Here is a 19,411-nt window from a genome sequence, read left to right as displayed (position 1 = left end):
TCGCGTTGTCTCAGCATTGCTCTGGCATATCTTCTCAGCAGTGTATTTAGTGCTATTTAAAGATAATGAAAAAATGGTCCATCAGGCATTCACATTTACACCCACATATGTGCTATCCGCAGAAACCCTGGAAATGAATCAGAGTGCAGTGTAATTGAAGATCTGAGAAAATCTATTTCTCAAACACTTCATAATATTTTACATGTTAGCAATGCTTTACACAATTTCTTTGAGTATTTATTCCCATCACTCATTCCATGATGCCTCTGCAGTGCAATAAAGCTCTTTCTGTGTAACGGAACAATTGGAAAGGATGAAAGTGTACCATGGTGCTCCATCTGGCCACTTATTTCTTTATTGTAATGTTCAATGCTTCTGGCAATACAATCCATATTCCCTTTGCAGTCCTGTGAATGCTGCTGCTGTGGGTATTTTAATAAATGCACTTATGTGCTGTATTTATACAAGTTTAGCAGTTCTGTATAAGGGTAAGCTGAAACATTTACAATACTTTTATATAATAGAAGCAAAAATCCAAGCTTTGGTGCAGGAGCAATTCAATTCACACAATATTAAGTGTCTTGTTCACTAGTGTTATTTTATGTTTGTTAACCTGGAAAATAATTCTTAAAGGGGTTGTCCAGTCTAAATCTACAAGTCTGCAGTCCCTCTAGATGACTGCAGCCTTGTGAATGCTCACATCACACGCACTGTGAGCTGTGAGGCTTCACCTATGTCAGAGCCAGGAACAGTGGTCACGTGGCCGTGAATATGTGATATGTATACTCCCTGCCACATTCTGACTGGATTTACGCAGCCTCACTCAATGGAAATGTATAAATCCAGCCTGTGCCTGTCTTGTTCTAATGTGGCCAAGAGTATGCATATCGCACACCTGAGGCCTCATAAACGCTCTTCCCGGCTCTGCCACGGGCGAATGCTCACAGCACACAGTGCATGCGATGTGAAGATTCATCAGCCTGCAGTTGCATAAAGAGACTGCAGACTTGTGGGAAAGTAGCCCTAAAGGGGTTGTTCTGTCTAAATCCACAAGTGTTTTTTGGCAAATTGAGTTAATGCCTAAACCCTCATAGATGCCTGTAAATCAGGTATTTGTTTGACCCGTGATTTCCACAGAGGGAACAGGTACGTATTATAGTCTATGGGTCTGTTCACAGATCTGTATTTTTTATAGACTGAATGATCTGCACAAAATCATGTTTTTGATCCAAGTCACAGATCAAAATTGCGTATACAAGTCTGAGTCTAGGCATTTTATGGACAGCACACAAATTCCATCCATGTGCTGTCCGTTATTAAAAAAAAGCACTACCATCATAGTTTTTATCCTTTTAATATATTGCAATCAACATATTATATAGCACTGTGAACATACAATTGCTCATTTTGCCTTTTTACCCAGTAAATTCTTCTTTTGTCTGTATGTAGAAATAGGACATCTCTTATCCCTGCATGAATCTTTCCCTTTGTCAACTCTTGACCCAGCTGCTCCATCCTCCTATTTGTCATTGACTTTTGCAGTAACTCATTCCTTTTGCAGGAAAAGTGACTTTCTGTTTCTACATAGACCTTAGAAAGACTAAGCTAGTCACAGACAGAATGGAAAACTGAAGGATTAATTGGGTAGAAAAGCAAAATGAACAATTGTAGGTACATGATGCTATATGATATAATTGCAATATAGTAAGAGGATAAAAACTTTGAGAAAAGTGCTTTTGTACCATTGTAATAGACAGGAGAAGAGTTTTTTTTTCTTTTTCAACAGTGAAAAATCACCAAGAGTAAAAACTGAAACAATAACTGTACACTGATCTAAAACTTGGTTCCGAAACACCGATGAACAAATTACCATGTTTTTACATACCAGAAAAGTCATGGACATCTGAATAAGGCCTAAAACGGAATTGTTGCATAATTGATGCAAACAAAAGCAGTGCGACCCCAGTGGTTATTATGGGTGCCATTGTTTCAGGTTTTAGATCACAAGAAATACTTCTGAATGATGTTATGTGCTTTACTTTAATTCTAAACACTGTGATAGAACTCAGACAGACCCCATAATAGGAATAATAGAGACCTCTTTGCTTCTGTTTACCTCAGATATGCAACAGACTTCTTTTTAATTTCGTTTTTTTTCTCTAAAAACATAAGACAAATGGAATCTCAAAGCACAATGTTCTGAAATTCCATCATTTTTAGAATGTTTTGAACATTTTTTATGCAAAATGTATAATATGGATATGAAATAGAAATAAGATTTGCAGGGGAAAGGTGCAGGTTTTCAGGTATCTTTCTTCATGAGCCCTTTTTGCTATTTTGAACAAAATATATACAATTATATGAAAAACCTTGTCTATTTTTTGTTTTTTACATTTATATTTAAGCATTAGATATATCATGAAAAATGAGTTTAGTAAATATTTGATCACTTTTTCACCCAATATATGTCAAATAGAACAATATTAGTAAATGTTTCCATAAGAAGATAGGGATACATACTCTGCAAAGGAAAATCTGTAAATTATACATGAAAATGAACTGCTGTCCGTGAAATTGCCTTTTTCTGTGTTGTGTTGATAAGCCCAAATTTCCGTACACTTGTCTTTAGGAGCTAGAGGCTGAGAGGGTCAAGCTAATGGAAGAAGTGACTTCAAACAAGAGGAAGATGCAGGAGCTCGAGGACAATCTCCTATTCCGTCTTACCAGCACACAAGGTTCTCTTGTAGAAGATGAGTCTCTAATTGAGGTTCTCAGGATCACAAAAACCACAGCAGAAGAGGTACAGCATACTATTTATCTACGTTACTGAATTTATGTGCTTGGCGTAATGTGATAATACAACCTAACAGCCTAAGAAAAATATATCCAGCTCGAATAATAGTGCTAAATAATGTTACCAATGGCCCAAAAGATAAATATATATATACTGTATATCTTAGCACAATTTGCCTTTATTTTATTAGCCTCATGCAGTTCATTATTAACATTTGCCAAGACACAAAAGATAAAAAATTCTTGTACCAGTGTCCCCGATGCGATTAGAAATGTAGTAATAATAAATGCATTACCATTAAAGTTGTTCCAAGAAAATTAAACATTTATATCAGACAAAAATATAATTCTGCCTGCTGTGTAAAGATTTATACGGCTGATAGAATCTTCATTTGTGGGAGTAATTTGCTTTCTATAAGCCGTGGAGTCTTTTTGTGGGTGCCATTTAACAGTAAATATTGCTCAACCTTTAAATGTCATCTCCTTTTTTATTTTCCAGTGTGGATTGTAAAGTTAAAATCAAAGTGATAGCAAAATTGTCTTGTCATAAAGTGTCATTGTGTTGAAATGGGAATCAATCGTAGATCAGTCAAACCTAGATTTTATGCTGGGAAGTCGATAGATTTACTTTTATTGCTACCCATTCTGACTTCCTAATCTGTTCAGTCCAGTTCACTTTCCATTTCTGTATCCTATTAAAGGGAGCCTGTCATCTGATTCCTGCTGCCTAACCACGGGCATCATGGAATCAGACATGTGCAATTATCCAAAGAAACTCTATCTTCACAAACTTTTGCTCTTTTATTCATGGCAAATTGTCTCTTCAGGGAGGAAGGAGACAAAAGGGCACTTTACACGCTGCGATATCGGTATCGATATCGCTAATGAGCATACCCGCCCCCGTCGGTTGTGCGTCACGGGCAAATCGCTGCCCATGGCGCACAACATCGCTTACACCCGTCACACAGACTTACCTTCCCTGCGACGTCGCTATGGCCCGCGAACCGCCACAGCAACGTCACACGGCAGCCGTCCAATAGAAGCGAAGGGGCGGAGATGAGTGGGCGGAATATCCCGCCCACCTCCTTCTTCCTCATTGCCGGTGGACACAGGTAAGGAGATGTTCGTCATTCCTGCGGTGTCACATGTAGCGATGTGTGATGCTGCAGGAACGACGAACAACCAGCGGCATGCACCACCAACGATATTATGAAAAGGTGCGACGTGTCAACGATCAACGATTTTTGATGTTTTTGCGATCGTTGATCGTCCCTCCTAGGTGTCACATGCTGCGATGTCGCTAACAACGACGGATGTGCGTCACTAATGACGTGACCCCGACGATATATTGTTAGCGATGTCGCAGCGTGTAAAGCACCCTTAACTCTAGTTCTGTCTATTGGAAGTAGCAATCCTAAAAGTCAAAAGTGACCTTTTAACGAGCCTTGTCATATGACTTAGGATTTACGTCAGATCAGAACCTCAATTTGCAGATATTGTGTTTCGGGATGATTGCCCCTCATCAGTGCAAAGTATGAGATCTGATCTAGCTGTATGAGAAGCTATAATGGGGTCTCAGGGGAAAACTTTTCTCCTTTATTCATTAACATTCTTCCAATAACCGCATTGGATAACTATCAGTTACTTATCCACGTGTTTCGGATGTCACAACATCCTTAGTCATGAACTGGATTTTTTCCCTTTATCATGAATCAGAACCTGGCTGTGCGTTTGCAGTCAGGTTTATTTTTTTCTTAATATTTTCTCTGAAACACCAGAGTTTTTGTTTGAAGATTTGACCTCAGTCGGAGACAAGACTGTTCCAGTGCCACTACCAACCATCATTTCCCAGCACTGCTTCAGATGATTGACGGTCTCTTCCATCATGAGAGACCTGTCAATCACCTATAGCAGTTCTGGAAAAAGTCGGCCGGATGCAGCATCTGACTAGTCTTGAGTTTAGTTATAGTTTACGGTCAGATCTTCTGATTGGGTTTTCTAACTATATTATCTCTAAAACGCTGCATACGTGACTTGTGAATTGGGCAGCATAAATGAGCTGTAAGGTTCCCTCTATAATATACAACCTCCTTAGGCTTATTATTATTTAATTGAATTAGTGATAATTCGGCACCCATAAAGGTATCTAGGGCCCCACTATTTCTGCATATCTCATATGAAGTTACACAGAGTTTGTGTTATTGGAGGCTTTATTGCCAAGTTAATACACTCTAGAAACTTAACTAGCGGCTCCATACAGCAGCACACAGAGGTCCTATGGCACTGTATTACTGCTTACAAAAGGAAGCTCAGCAGAAATTATGGATCGTTTTTAATAAAGATTAGGGAGCAAAGGGAATATGCAACTTTATTTTACTGTCATAAGATTCAAAATAGCTTTAGATTTGTAAATGTCTGAGAACAAAACTCTGCTGCCTTGTGAATCATATATATGAATTATAAATGTGCTGTGGGTCTTGGTTTTTCAAGGTCAGTGAGAAGCTGACGATTGCAGCAGAAACAGAGTTGAAGATTAATACAGCTCGTGAGGAATATCGCCCTGTAGCTACACGCGGCAGCATCCTCTACTTCCTCATCGTGGAAATGAGTTTGGTGAATGTAATGTATCAGACATCACTCCGCCAGTTTCTGGGCATCTTCGACTTGTCGATGGAAAGATCTGTGAAATCCCAACTGACCGCCAAGAGAATCGCAAACATCATTGAGTACCTTACTTTCGAGGTGTTTAAGTACACTGCTCGGGGCCTGTATGAGAACCACAAGTTTCTGTTCACCTTGCTTATGGCATTAAAGATAGATCTGCAAGCTAAGAAAATCTCTCATAATGAATTCCAGACTTTCATTAAAGGTACAATATGAAGAAGTTCTCCGTCAGCACTTTCTCCCGGCTTTTATATTTTATTGACCAACAGTTAATCCCAAAACAGTTAAATAGACGCCTAAAATTGTTACTAAATAATGTTTAAAGTCATTTTATATTAGTTCTCATATTAATAATATATTAAGATTTAAATTTAATCTGCTCAGAGATTTAACACTTTGCTACCCTGTCTACCAGTCTATTCTTAACAGGATAGTTCACACATTGTTGTTTTGGGACATTTTTTTCCCCACAGCATTTTGTTTTTTTGAGCAACTGTCCCAGCACAGTGAATGACAGTTCTGAAATCTCATGCAGATGCTGCTTTTTTTCCATGCATGTCAGTTTTTTTCAGGGGTTTTGCATTTTATGCAGGATTTTTCCTACCTAGACATGTTTTTGGTGTACAAAAATCCACTATATTGTGTGCCTTCACTGCGGCTTCTCTATAGACAGCATGATAGTAAACAGAGCAGAAGAGGCTATGGTGCTCACTGACAAACACAGCCCATTTAAACCACTGGCGTCCTACTAGTTGGACTATTAACGATTGGATGTTGATGGCCTATTTGAGTCTAAAAAGCCATTGAGTGAATAAGCTTGCACAAAGAAGCAAAATTACAAATTTATAACTGCAACATTCTAAACTTTACTTCCTCCTCTAGGTGGTGCAACATTAGATCTGAATTCTGTAGAGCCAAAACCCAAAAAATGGATACTTGATATGACTTGGCTCAATCTAGTCCAGTTATCCAATCTACCACCTTTCAATAACCTCCTTGGCCAGGTGGCAAGGAATGAGAAATCATGGAAGATCTGGTTTGATGAGGAAGCACCAGAAGAGGCATCATTGCCTGATGGATATGACAGTCTCCTGGATACTTTTAGAAAACTGCTTCTTATTCGAAGCTGGTGTCCTGATCGCACAATTGCACAGGTACAGTTAAATCTACATGTGATATCTGTATTAGGTTTTTCATGCAATACTACCACAGGTATCGGTTCCGATAAAATAATAATGACTTATGGTTTTGTCACATAACCAATTAAATGCATATAGTGAAGTATTTTTTTAATATTGAAGTGTGACGCCCCTGAACTATCAGGTCGACACAGGGTACTGCACAAACTGCCCTTCCGTGCAGTATTCCAAGTTCCTCATGGTTCTGGGTCCCTATCCTAGTGGTGTTGCCTACAACAGCAAATCAAATCCTATATACATACTGCACCACCCCCACCAAGCACACCAGTGGACGGCTTGAGTGGAATAGAGTCACCCACCTGGGGATCTCAGGGAGGGGAGGTCAGTAGTGTAGTGAAGAGTGAGACTGAGAGGAGGCTGGGAGTGGTGGCTCCCAGGAAAAGCTGTATAGGTTGCAGACCGGTGGTCTGGACCTAGAGGAGTCGGACCCCCGGTCACAGGGGATTGCGGCTAGGTGCCTGGACCTGCCAATGAGGATGGTCAGCAGCCTGGCACTATCATCGGTCCGGGACCGAAGGTATGGCGGGGTACACTGACCCTAGGTTGGGGAGAAGCTTCAGGCAACCCGGCAATTAACCTGAGGAGAACAGAGCCTTTATGATCTGTTCCCACCCGCTCCAGATTTGGGGTATTAGCGCAACGAGGGGGATAGGGCCTTCCAAATAAATGGTCCAGAAAATCCCAAGTGTGAGCCCTGAGAGCAGGCTCCCACACTTAGCCACAGTGGGGAGCGGGGCCCGGCAAGTTTCAGACTACTGGGCCACCACGTTGAAGTTAAACGAAGTGCCAGGAGGCAGGTCAAGGATCACCAGGCAACACCATAGGGGACGGGACCCGGACGAGCTCCCCTCAAGCACAGCAATATCCCGAGATTTGGTTTACCCGGTTGTCAGAGTTTGCTTAATGACTAAGTGAGTACCTGAGTGACCCCTGCATCCCACGGCCTCTCACTGAGTCCCGGGGCCTGTCCCTACCCATGGAGGGCAACGTCACCTGGCTGCCCCACTCCATCACCCCGGGTACTCCCAATGGCAGCGCGGTACTCCCAATTACCGTACACCATGGGTGGCGTCACAAACTATATCTCCCCTGTAAATAGCCCCTTCTTAATTAGAGTGTGGCCCCTAGCCCCCGGGTCTGGACCCCCCTCGAGCCACAAGTAATCACCCCCTGATCCGAGCGGTTCAACCGCAACAGGGGCGGCACAGAAGCATTAAAGGGAGTCTGGCGCCCTACATCATGCTGCTCTCAAATTCCATAGCAAAAACCTGCAGACAGAGTTTTTATATCGGTCCTATTTTCTCTGCTGTAGATGTAGTAATGTCATAAATCCTGGCTACGCCACTGATTGGCAAGCTGCCAATCAGTGGTGAGGGCTGGGATAACTATAGCAGCTGGACTGTCTGGAATAAGACACCTAGTCCTGCAGTGATAACATTCTGCTGATAAAACACTGATTGTCTTGTAACTATGGAAAGCTGCTGAGTAAGTAACACATCCCTGGAATCTGACTCTCTGCTAGTTAATCTGAGAGCAGCTAAATGTGAGGGCAAACAGCTGCTGATAGATTCCCTTTAATATGTCACTGCAACAAGCAGCATGAATCACGACTTGCCTGCATGATTGCAGTTTGGTTTAGATTTCTCTAAGACGCTCCAATGTTTAGAGAGAGCCTAGTTGAGATGACACCAGTCTAATGCTTCTCCAGGTGTTTGCAGGTCTCGCGCTATGGCTTCTCCCAACTCCCCTTTAGGGGATTAACAGGTCTTTTACCAACCAGGGGCAATGCCAGACTAGTCTCATCTATGCTTATCTTCAAACTATATTTTCTTTGAACTCGCGTGGGTCTGAACTTTTACAGTCCAGGTTTGCCCATCACTAGCTCTGATGGTTCAAAGATACCCGAGTTCGGGGCTCAGAATTCTTAGTGAATTTTGGGTATTGATCTGAATCTGGCACTCAGTCAATACAAAATGAAGGAAAAATATAATAAAGAAAGCACTTCATACTTACCGAGGCTCCGGCGCAGCTGTACACTGCTTCCAGGCCGCTCATTCACTTACAGAGATCATTACTGTCATTGCATTTGCCCTGCTTTCCCCGCCCACCAGCATCTGTGATTGATTGCCGTTAGACACACACCCACCCTGAGTGACAGCGTGTCTGACACTTCCAATCACAAACCCTGCCTGTGGGTCATTATCGTACAGTAAAAATAAAAAAATTGACGTAGGGTCAATCTGTACCCAGCACAGATACAGCCTGTGGCTGTAAGCTTTAACTGCTCCCGCAGCCACTCACTGTTCTTCTGGAGCCGCTTATTATCACTCATGAATATTCCATGTTTCTCCCGCCCACTGGAAGTCCTGTTTGTGGGTCACTGTAGATTGAAGTAAGAATAAATAAATAAAAATAATTGTCTTAGGGTCCCCCCATGTTATGATACCTAGCACAGATAAATCAAACAGCTACAGGCTGCATCCCCCAGACGTGCGCTTATCTTGGCTGTGTATCAAAATAAGAAGAACCGCACATGGTTTTTTTAAAATTATTTCAATAAATAATTTAAAACGTCCCTCCCAATTTTTATACTGGGGGCTGGTATTCTCAGGCTGGGAAGATCCATGGTTATTGTGCATCCCCCAGCCTAAAAATAGCAGTCTCCAGCCACCCAAAATTCTTGCATCCATTAGATGCAACAATACCGGAACTTTACCACCACACCAGGGCAATTGGGAAAAGCCGGGTAATAAGTGGTTAATAACAGCTCGCAGCTGCCACTAAGCCCTAGATTAGTAATGGCAAGTGTCTGAGACGCCCCCCCCACCATTACTAATCTGCAAGTGAAAGTAAATAAACACAACACCGAAAAAATCCTTTATTTGAAATAAGACAACAAAACCCCTCTTTCACCACTTTATCAACCCCCAAAATACTCCTTCGGGTCCAACATAACCCACACGAAGTCCCACGACGATTCTAGCTCTGCTGTATTACTAAAGGTACAGTGCGCAATCATGGTACATGACCACCCACTGTAGCCTTCAGGCACAGCTGGAGGTTCCCACAGCCCTCCACCACAGGTCACTTGACCTCAGGTGACTTCATTAAACTGTGACTTCATCTGAGGTGGGGATCATTGAGGTCCCCTGAGGTCATTTTACCTGGGTTCACAGGTGGAGAGCCATGAGAACCTACAGCTGTGCCTGCAACTTACCTGAGTGATGTTATCACTGATTGCTGTGGGTTAGTCTCTGCCTGAAGTCTGCAGCAGGCTGTCATGTACCATGATCGCGTGCTGTGCCTTCAGTAATGGAGCAAAGCTGAAATAGTCATGGAACCTCATGTGGATTACGTTAGAAATAAAGGGGTATTTTGGGGATTAATAGTGGTGAAAGAGGGTGTTTTTTGTATTTTATTTCAAATAAATGACTTTTTCAGTGTTTGTGTTTATATACTTTCACTTACAGAATTGTAATGGGGGGGTCTCACAAACTCTTCCCATTACTAATCTAGGATTTAATGGCAGCTGTGAGCTGCAAATAACCCCTTATTACCCCGATTGCCACCGCACCAGGGCAATTGGGAAGAGTCAGGTAAAGTCCTGGGATTGTCGCATCAAATGAATGCGACAATTCTGAGCGGCTGCAGGTTGCTATTTTAGACTTTGGGGTGCACAATAACCATGGGTTTCCCCAGCCTGAGAATACCAGCCCCTAGCTGTTGGGATTTATCATGGCTGGGTATCAAAATTGGGAAAGACTACATGCCGTTTTTTAAAATTATTTATTTAAATAATTAATAATAAAGCCGCATGCAGTTCCTTTTATTTTGATACACAGCCAAGGTAAGTGCATGGCTGAGCACTGCAGCCTGGGGGCTTTATCTGTGCTGGGTATCAAAATATTTGGTGTAGTGTCCCCCACATATTATATTTATTTTTATACCACGATAGATGCACATAGCGTCTGTGATTGGAGGCATTCACAATTTGCAGTCAGCTGACAAACTCCACTAAGGGTAGGGGCACATCTCACTGCAACCAATCACAGATGCCGGTGGATGGGGAAAGCAGGGCAAATACAACGACAGTAATGAGGGGCTCCAGAAGTGAATGAGCAGCCTGAAAGCATTGTACAGCCGCGCCGGATCCTCAGCAAGTACTGCTCGCTTGCTCCTATCCCCTTGTCCCTTCTACCACCATTTTTAATTGCCGGATTCTGCTCCCCAGACTTTTATATGGTGACTGACCTCTGGCCAGGTATCCAGGTCAGAATCGGGTTTTTTTTGTGTTTTTTTTATAACCCGGTTTGACCCGCCGGTCCCGGTTATCTGCGAGTCCACCCAGCCATCACCAATAAAAAAGTATCAAAGAAAAGTATACCTGGTTGTAATTATGTAACCAGGTTGATTCATGCTGCCTTTGCTTTGGACATATATCGCATAACTGGTTCCCTAGGAGTGACATTCTTCAAACAAAAGGGAGATTAAGCACAGACATTGTTTTTGATATCCCAGCTTTATTTATTTGATTAGTTGGCCTCTTCTTCTATCTTCAAGCTTTTTCTACCATTGCTGACGTATAATAAAGTTAGCAAGCCTCAACCTTGATTTTGTATTGATGTATTTTCATCTATGGTTTATACTTTTAGAGCTATAAATATGATGCATTACAATATTATATTGTCATTTTCCGCTTACTTGTAGGCTAGACATTACATAGCAGAATCTCTTGGTGTAAAATATGCTGAAGGATTTATTCTTGATATGGAGTATATGTGGGCTGAAAGTGATTGCAGAACCCCTATGATCTGCTTCCTATCCATGGGCTCGGATCCCACAGAAAACATTGAGCGCCTGGCAAAATCTAAGGTACTGTATAAACTAACACAAGGTTCTGCATGTGTACTGTATACTGACCAACAGCAAAGAGATATTTTTGATAGTTTGTTTAGTACTACCTCCCTAATTTACTTTACTGCGGCTGTTTATCCTATCTATACACATCTGACAATCTTAAACATACAGTTTTTATTCCCTACTCAGACTAGTGAGGAAATAATATGAACTAATGTCTGTAAACTATAGGCTTTTTGCATATTCTAGCGCAGAGGTGCACAACCATTTTTGGTCCAAGGGCAACATTCTCATATGTAACCGAATCGGGGGCTAAACAGAAAATGAAAGCGGTTTATCTTCTGTGACACTTGTGGCATATTGAAAGTATATACGAAGAGTATCAAAACCAAAGTAGCTTTATTTGAAGTATGACATATACAAGAAAACAAAATCCACAGCGTCAAAAATGTGTTAATACAGGTAAAAAAAACACCCAAAAACACAGAAAAACGTGCAAGAAACCTAATTGACATACTAGGTGCAGACATGCTATGTTAACCTTCGTCAGGCTGCATAATTTTACAACGTTAACAGCGACCCCTTATCTCGTAAGGGGGTGGACATATTTTATTGAAATTTGGCCAATATATTCTGGACCAAAACTGCAGAGATGTCACGAAATTTAAGCCCTCTACGGCTTTTGGAAAAAAAAAAATGTATTGCAATTTTAAAACGGAATAGTTACAATTGTACCTATTCAGCCAGACAAAGGTTAAGTGGATTTACATTAAAATCCTCTTTTAAATCCTCATAAAAAAAACTTTGAATCGTCCCTGAAGAGAAAAAGGTTATGAATGCGCACATGGCTCTCTACAATAGATCATGGGTCTATTTCTCATTGCCTAATGTTTCAAAACTCCCATAAACTACAGTGGAGCGAGGCACAGGCATGGAAGATCACTAGGCAAATTCACATACACTACTACTTTCTGGAGTACCAAATGAGTTAAGGGACCCTATTCATCCAGAGATGCCTCCACTGGGCCAGTCCATTCTCCTCTTCTGTGTGTAGCTGGTCACATATAGGTAACCTGTGAATCAAGCATTTTTCTGTCTATATGGTTGTGGGCGGCATGGTGGCTCAGTGGTTAGCACTGCAGTCTTGTAGCGCTGGGGTCCTGGTTTCAAATCCCGCCAAGGACAACATCTGCAAGGTGTTTGTATGATCTACCCGTGTTTGCGTGGGTTTCCTCCCGGTTCTCCGGATTCCTCCTTTCCTTTCCATAAAAAACATACTGATAGATAATTTAGATTGTAAGCCCCAATGGGGACAGTGTTGCCAATTATGTAAAGCGCTGTGGAATTAATAGCGCTATATAAATTAATAAAATTATTATTATTATTATTTTTATTGTTGAGGGCCACACAGAATGGCATTGCAGACCAGTTGTGACCCCCTAGGCTGCAGGTTGTGCACCCCTGTTTTAGAGTGATTGAAAGAAATTTGTTTGTTATTGATGATGGTTTTTTTTTTTGGTTCACAGAATGCACCTTGTCGTGCAATTTCTATGGGCCAGGGGCAAGAGGTTCATGCTAGACGTCTTCTAAGTCAATCCATGCAAGATGGTGGGTGGTTGTTGCTTCAAAACTGTCATTTAGGATTAGACTTCATGGATGAATTACTGGATACAATTACGGTCACAGAAACTGTGCATGATGGTTTCAGAACTTGGATCACCACAGAAGTCCACCCCAAGTTCCCTATAAATTTGCTGCAGTCATCAATAAAATTCACCAATGAACCTCCGCAAGGTACGCTTTTTTTTATCTTTTGTCTAAATGTATATTAAGCGATGGAGGGAAAGTGGTATAATATGGAAATCTGCAGCCTATAAAAGGCTGGCCCACAAACGCGATAAGTGATAAATGTATGATTGATGGGTGTCCCAATGCTGCGATGCTAAATGATTAATGATGATAATGGGGATATCTATTTCCTATTACTCACAGCAAGTTGGGCTGCAGTGTGTACATCGCCCTGGCCAAAAACTGATGCTCTAGCAGGATACAGCTAAACCCCCACTAAGTGAAGGCATCACAGGTGCAGGAGAAGCAGATCACACACACACCTTCATGGAATGGAGGGGAGGTGACTGCTAGATGATAAAACTGCACACAAGTGGCTTGCATAGAGCGCTGTTCACATGCAGATGACACAGTCACAAACCCGCAGCCTATTAGGTAACGCCCTTCTATTAGATCAGGCGGGCTGCCAAGCCGTACTCCACTGTATATCATGCACGGACAGACACTCTACAATGCAAGGCCCAACAGAAAGGGGCCTGGCTGTATCCTGTACAAACAAAAAAATATGAGGTTTTTGTTGGTATTTATGGCCATAAAACGTAAGCCTACACCCTCGTCAAGGGACCTCATGTCTGTAGGTCCCTACACTAAATATAAAAAAAAGCAACAATAAGAGGATAATGTCCTCCAAAAATCAAGTATTACTCACAGCAAGTTGGGCTGCAGTGTGTACATCGCCCTGGCCAAAAACTGATGCTCTAGCAGGATACAGCTAAACCCCCACTAAGTGAAGGCATCACAGGTGCAGGAGAAGCAGATCACACACACACCTTCATGGAATGGAGGGGAGGTGACTGCTAGATGATAAAACTGCACACAAGTGGCTTGCATAGAGCGCTGTTCACATGCAGATGACACAGTCACAAACCCGCAGCCTATTAGGTAACGCCCTTCTATTAGATCAGGCGGGCTGCCAAGCCGTACTCCACTGTATATCATGCACGGACAGACACTCTACAATGCAAGGCCCAACAGAAAGGGCTGTCTGTCCGTGCATGATATACAGTGGAGTACGGCTTGGCAGCCCGCCTGATCTAATAGAAGGGCGTTACCTAATAGGCTGTGGGTTTGTGACTGTGTCATCTGCATGTGAACAGCGCTCTATGCAAGCCACTTGTGTGCAGTTTTATCATCTAGCAGTCACCTCCCCTCCATTCCATGAAGGTGTGTGTGTGATCTGCTTCTCCTGCACCTGTGATGCCTTCACTTAGTGGGGGTTTAGCTGTATCCTGCTAGAGCATCAGTTTTTGGCCAGGGCGATGTACACACTGCAGCCCAACTTGCTGTGAGTAATACTTGATTTTTGGAGGACATTATCCTCTTATTGTTGCTTTTTTTTATTTTTGGATATCTATTTCCCCGTAATCAAGTGATGATTGCACATGTGCAGTATCTCCCCATCACTTATGAAATCATGAGATTATGCCCTATTCTATGAGTACCTGTAAAATAATGTTTGTGGGCCAACCTCTTCAATTGCCGCTTTTCACTTATTGTGTGTTATCGTTCTTGCTATAAGGGCTCGCTAGTATTTCCGTATAAATCGGCAAGTGCTATATAAATGTTTTATTGGTTAGCAGTCGCTCCAATATTATACGGCCGGAGAAACAAATTGCAGCATGCTATGATTGGCAGCGTATCTCAGCTCACGTGCACCCACTCAATTCTATGGGTGCCTGTGAAACATCGGACTATACTCAGAGGACTTCTAAGAGCAATTCAATGCATGCAGAGATGGGCAATGGAGAAGATGGAGAGATTAATCTCTCCTTCTCTGCACCTGTGATCCAGTTGCAACATGTGAAAGAATCAGAGCAGGACAATGGCTCAGCTCACACTCGCAGCAGAGTATGAGCCGAATCCACCAGTATGACCCTGACCTAATGCTGTTCCTTGCACCCTACAATTTGATGTGCAATTTCTCCTGAGTACACTGATGCCACATATGTAGTGAAAAACTACTGTTTGGGTGCACGGCAGGGTTAGGAAGGGTAGGAGCACCATATTGGAGTGGCAGATTTAGTTTGTTTCATAGTGCCATGTTATATTGACAGAGCCCCTGACATGCTAGAAAGGCAGAACCCCACAAGTGACCCTATTTTACAAAGTACACTCCTTAATGAATTAATCTAGGCATGCAGTGAATATATTGGCATCACAGGTATGTCACTGACTTTTATACCATTGGGTGAAGAAGAAAGGATAATATATATATGTGTATGTATATATATATATATATATATATATATATATATATATATATATATATATATATATTTTTTTTTTTTTTTTTAACTAAAATGTTTTAGCTCCAAGTTTTCAACTTTTATAAAGGTTAATAAGAAAAAAAGGACCATACAGTTTGTTGTGTCATTTTTCTAAGTGTGCCAATACCCCCATGTAATCGGGAATTTCTTTTGAGGTACAGTGCAAATTTGATAAGGGAAGTAGCGCCATATTGGACTTCAGATATTTGTGGAGTGATTTATGGGTACCATGTCACATTGGCAGAGCCCCTGAGGTACAAAAACAGCAGATATCTCTCACAAGTGACCCCATTTTACAAATTGCACCCCTCAATGAATGTATCCAGGGGTGCAGTGAGTATATTGACACCACATAAAATTGGGCAGTGAAGAAAAAATAATTTCATTTTTTTCACTAAATTGTTTTTATTCCCAGATTTCCAATTTTCACAAGGGTAATAAGTAAAAAGGGCCCTATAATGTGTTACACAATTTCTACTGAATTTGGCAATACCCCACATGTGACTGTACAGTACTGTTTGGCTGCACCACAGGGCTTGGGAGGGAAGAAACTCCATTTAATTTTTGGTGCACAGATTTTCCTATAATAGATTGTGGACTTCATTTACAGAGCCTATACATGCCAGAACAGGAAAAAAACACTCAAATGATCATATTTTGGAAATTACACCCCTCTTAGGAGTTAATCTGTGGTGTAATGATGATTTAGTCTCTGGAAAACAACGATGGTGTCAAACAGTGAATGTTGCAGAATTAAAAATTGCAAATAAACCCTTGTCATGGTCACTACATTGGTAGTGCCTGTATATTCTGCCCCACACTAAATGCCATCAATGTATAAGGGAACTCTGGTACTGCATTACTGCTATATGAAAAAATGAGATTTTTAGTTTATGAATTGGCCAATGCATGTAAGCCCGGAAACCAAACGACAAGGTAAATCTCAATATTCCGGGTCCCTAACTAAAATGCCACTATCTAGGTTAATTTAACCTAGATAGTGGCACTTTAGTTAGGGACCCGGAATATTGAGATTTACCTTGCCGTTTGGTTTCCGGGCTTACATGCATTGGCCAATTCATAAACTAAAAATCTCATTTTTTCATATAGCAGTAATGCAGTACCAGAGTTCCCTTATACATTGATGGCATTTAGTGTGTGGCTGTATCCATTTTGTATTTGCTAGGTTTTTTCAGCTGGCACCTATACACACTTGTAGGATGTGCAGGTCAGTCTTTTGAAATATTTGCTGTATATTCTGCCCAGCTTGTGCTTCTGGAGATAAATTACCTGTAAATTAAGCAGGCATTCTTATTACAACAAAGCCAAACATGTGGACATTAAGTGTTGTTTAGGCATACTGTGGGCTCAGGAGGGAGCCATTTTATTTGGGAGTGCAGATTTTCCTGCTTTTCTTTTTGGGGTAGCCATAGCATGTGTCGTGGAATCTTCTTTTATTTCTATTAACAGATGACAAACTTGAGTGGGGTCTTGTGTTTATGTGGGTTGAGTTGAATGATAATTTGTGGCAATTTGCGGTACAGAGCATTTTGGTTCAGTCCAAATGTATCCTGTGCTCTTTCATGAGCACTTGGTTCGCAGCTACATCTCTGAAATACGAGATTTAAGTACAACCCCCAAGGGATCCATTCACTATAATGAGACAGCAGATTTACTCTGCATTCTTTGGCCTATGTTCAGCAGTGTCAGTCTTTACAAAGGTGAACAAAATTGTCACTGACCACACTTTTTTGCATGTCTAAAAAGGCATGTAACTATATGGACACCACTTTGCCACAGGCAAAAGGGAGTTAAAAATAACTCCCTCTGCCTCATTTCAGTGAATTTTCCATTGGCAATTTGAAAATTATGATTAAAACAAGAAACTTACATCTCCAGTGTAAGGCTAGGTTTTTTTGACGCTGTGTTTTTGTGCGTTTTTTGCGGCAAAAAACGCACAAAAACGCACCAGCGGCAAAAAAAGCCGCAAAAAACGCACGCATTTTGCCGCGATTTGGTGCGTTTTTTGCTGCGTTTTGCTGCGTTTTTGCTCACTGCGTCTTTATGCGTTTTTTATCAGTGAACAAAAAAAGGTCTGATGTCATTTCCTTCTTCAATGTGTTCTTCATTCTCCACTAGTGTATGCAGAAGAGCAGACAGCTGCAGAACTACAAGGCTCAGCATGCTCCATCCAATAGTGTATGCAGGAGAGCAGACAGCAGCTGTCGAACTACAAGACTCAGCATCCTCCTTCCAGGACTGTATGCTTGAGGGAGAGTCAGGGGAACCAGACCTACAAGGCTCAGCATCCTCCATCCAATAGTGTATGCAGGAGAGCAGACAGCAGCTGTCGAACTACAAGGCTCAGCATCCTCCATCCAATAGTGTATGCAGGAGAGCAGACAGCAGCTGTCGAACTACAAGACTCAGCATCCTCCTTCCAGGACTGTATGCAGGATTTCTTTGCCCCCCCCCAAACAAAAAAAATGACGTGGGCTTCGCCATATTTTTGTATGCTAGCCGGGTACAGCAGGCAGGTACGGGCTGCCCCCAACCCCCAGCTGCCTATTTGTACCCGGCTGGGAACCAAAAATATAGGGAAGCCCTTTTTTTTTAAATTATTTCATGAATTTCATGAAATAATTAAAAAAAAAAAATGACGTGAGCTTCGCCCAATTTTTGAGTCCAGCCGGGTACAACTAGGCAGCTGGGGATTGGAATCCACAGTGCAGGGTGCCCATGCTTTCTGGGCACCCCCGCTGTGAATTGCAGTCCCGCAGCCACCCCAGAAAATGGCGCTTTCATAGAAGCGCCATCTTCTGGCGCTGTATCCAACTCTTCCAGCTGCCCTGATGCCGGGTGGCTCGCTGGGTAATAATGGGGTTAGGGCTAGCTGTATAGCTGGCCCTAAGCCCGAAATTCATGGTGTCACGCCAATATTAGACATGGCCACCATGAATTTCTAGTAAACATAAAAAAAAACACAACACACAGAAAAATATTTTTATTAGAAATAAAACACAACACAATTAGTGACTCCATCTTTATTGAAATAAAGAACCCCCCTCCGCAGTAATCCTTGGTCAAGGGTCCCGCGCCGTCCAATCCGGATCCAATATCATCTGATCGGTTTGCTGGAAGGCAAAGCGATCAGATGATGTGTCAGGTTCTAGGGGCTGAATCACATCACACATCAGCTGATTGTATAATCGGCTTTTATACAATCAGCTGATGCATCGGTGCAAAAAAAAAAAAAAAATACTCACTTATGTGCTGATTACCGGCAGCTCCTACAGTGAGTCTGATCCCGTCCGATCGCTGCAGCAGCTGCCGGTAATCAGGGATGAAGTCTCCTGACGCATCCGCTGATAGGTGAAGCCGGCCGGCCGCTGGCGTCAGCCCGAGACTTACGATCACCTGATGCGTCAGGTGACTGCATCAGGTGATCCATCGCCAGGTCCTGCATCTATCGTACTGCCCGGGGAGACTGCACACACCCGGAGCGGCGATACCATGAGAGGAGCTGGGAGCGGGCATGGCACCGGGAGGCTGCAGACAGGTGAGTATAACTTTTTTTTTTTTTTTCTACTGTTCACTTTTGTTTTCGCAGCCGCTTCCACCTCCCGCCCAGACATGGCGCCGCACGGCAGCATACATGCACAGGACTGGAGGTGGAAGCGGCGGTGACGGTACCGGGAGGATTCACGCTTCTGTGTTTACTGACAGAAGGAATCCTCTTCCTGTACACGTCACTTTACTACCCACCTCCTGCGTTTATAGCTG

The 19,411-nt window shown here is 42.3% G+C and overlaps 1 protein-coding gene across 1 annotated transcript in view; it reads left to right on the top strand.

The window, feature by feature from the left end:
• The window catches only part of LOC142243222 (dynein axonemal heavy chain 5-like), a 638,472-nt gene that overhangs the window by 525,139 nt on the left and 93,922 nt on the right, over positions 1 to 19,411 (top strand). Inside the window, exons 66-70 of the mRNA XM_075314893.1 lie at positions 2,630 to 2,800; positions 5,284 to 5,662; positions 6,340 to 6,611; positions 11,364 to 11,528; positions 13,040 to 13,307. Coding sequence (XP_075171008.1) covers positions 2,630 to 2,800; positions 5,284 to 5,662; positions 6,340 to 6,611; positions 11,364 to 11,528; positions 13,040 to 13,307 — 1,255 coding nt within the window. The remainder of the gene's footprint in view (positions 1 to 2,629; positions 2,801 to 5,283; positions 5,663 to 6,339; positions 6,612 to 11,363; positions 11,529 to 13,039; positions 13,308 to 19,411) is intronic.

This window comes from Anomaloglossus baeobatrachus, chromosome 6 (assembly GCF_048569485.1).
Source record: "Anomaloglossus baeobatrachus isolate aAnoBae1 chromosome 6, aAnoBae1.hap1, whole genome shotgun sequence".
In the NCBI taxonomy this organism is placed as follows: Eukaryota; Metazoa; Chordata; class Amphibia; order Anura; family Aromobatidae; genus Anomaloglossus; species Anomaloglossus baeobatrachus.
The sequence above is the reverse complement of the archived record's forward strand: the minus strand, read 5'-3'. Positions and strand labels throughout refer to the sequence as shown.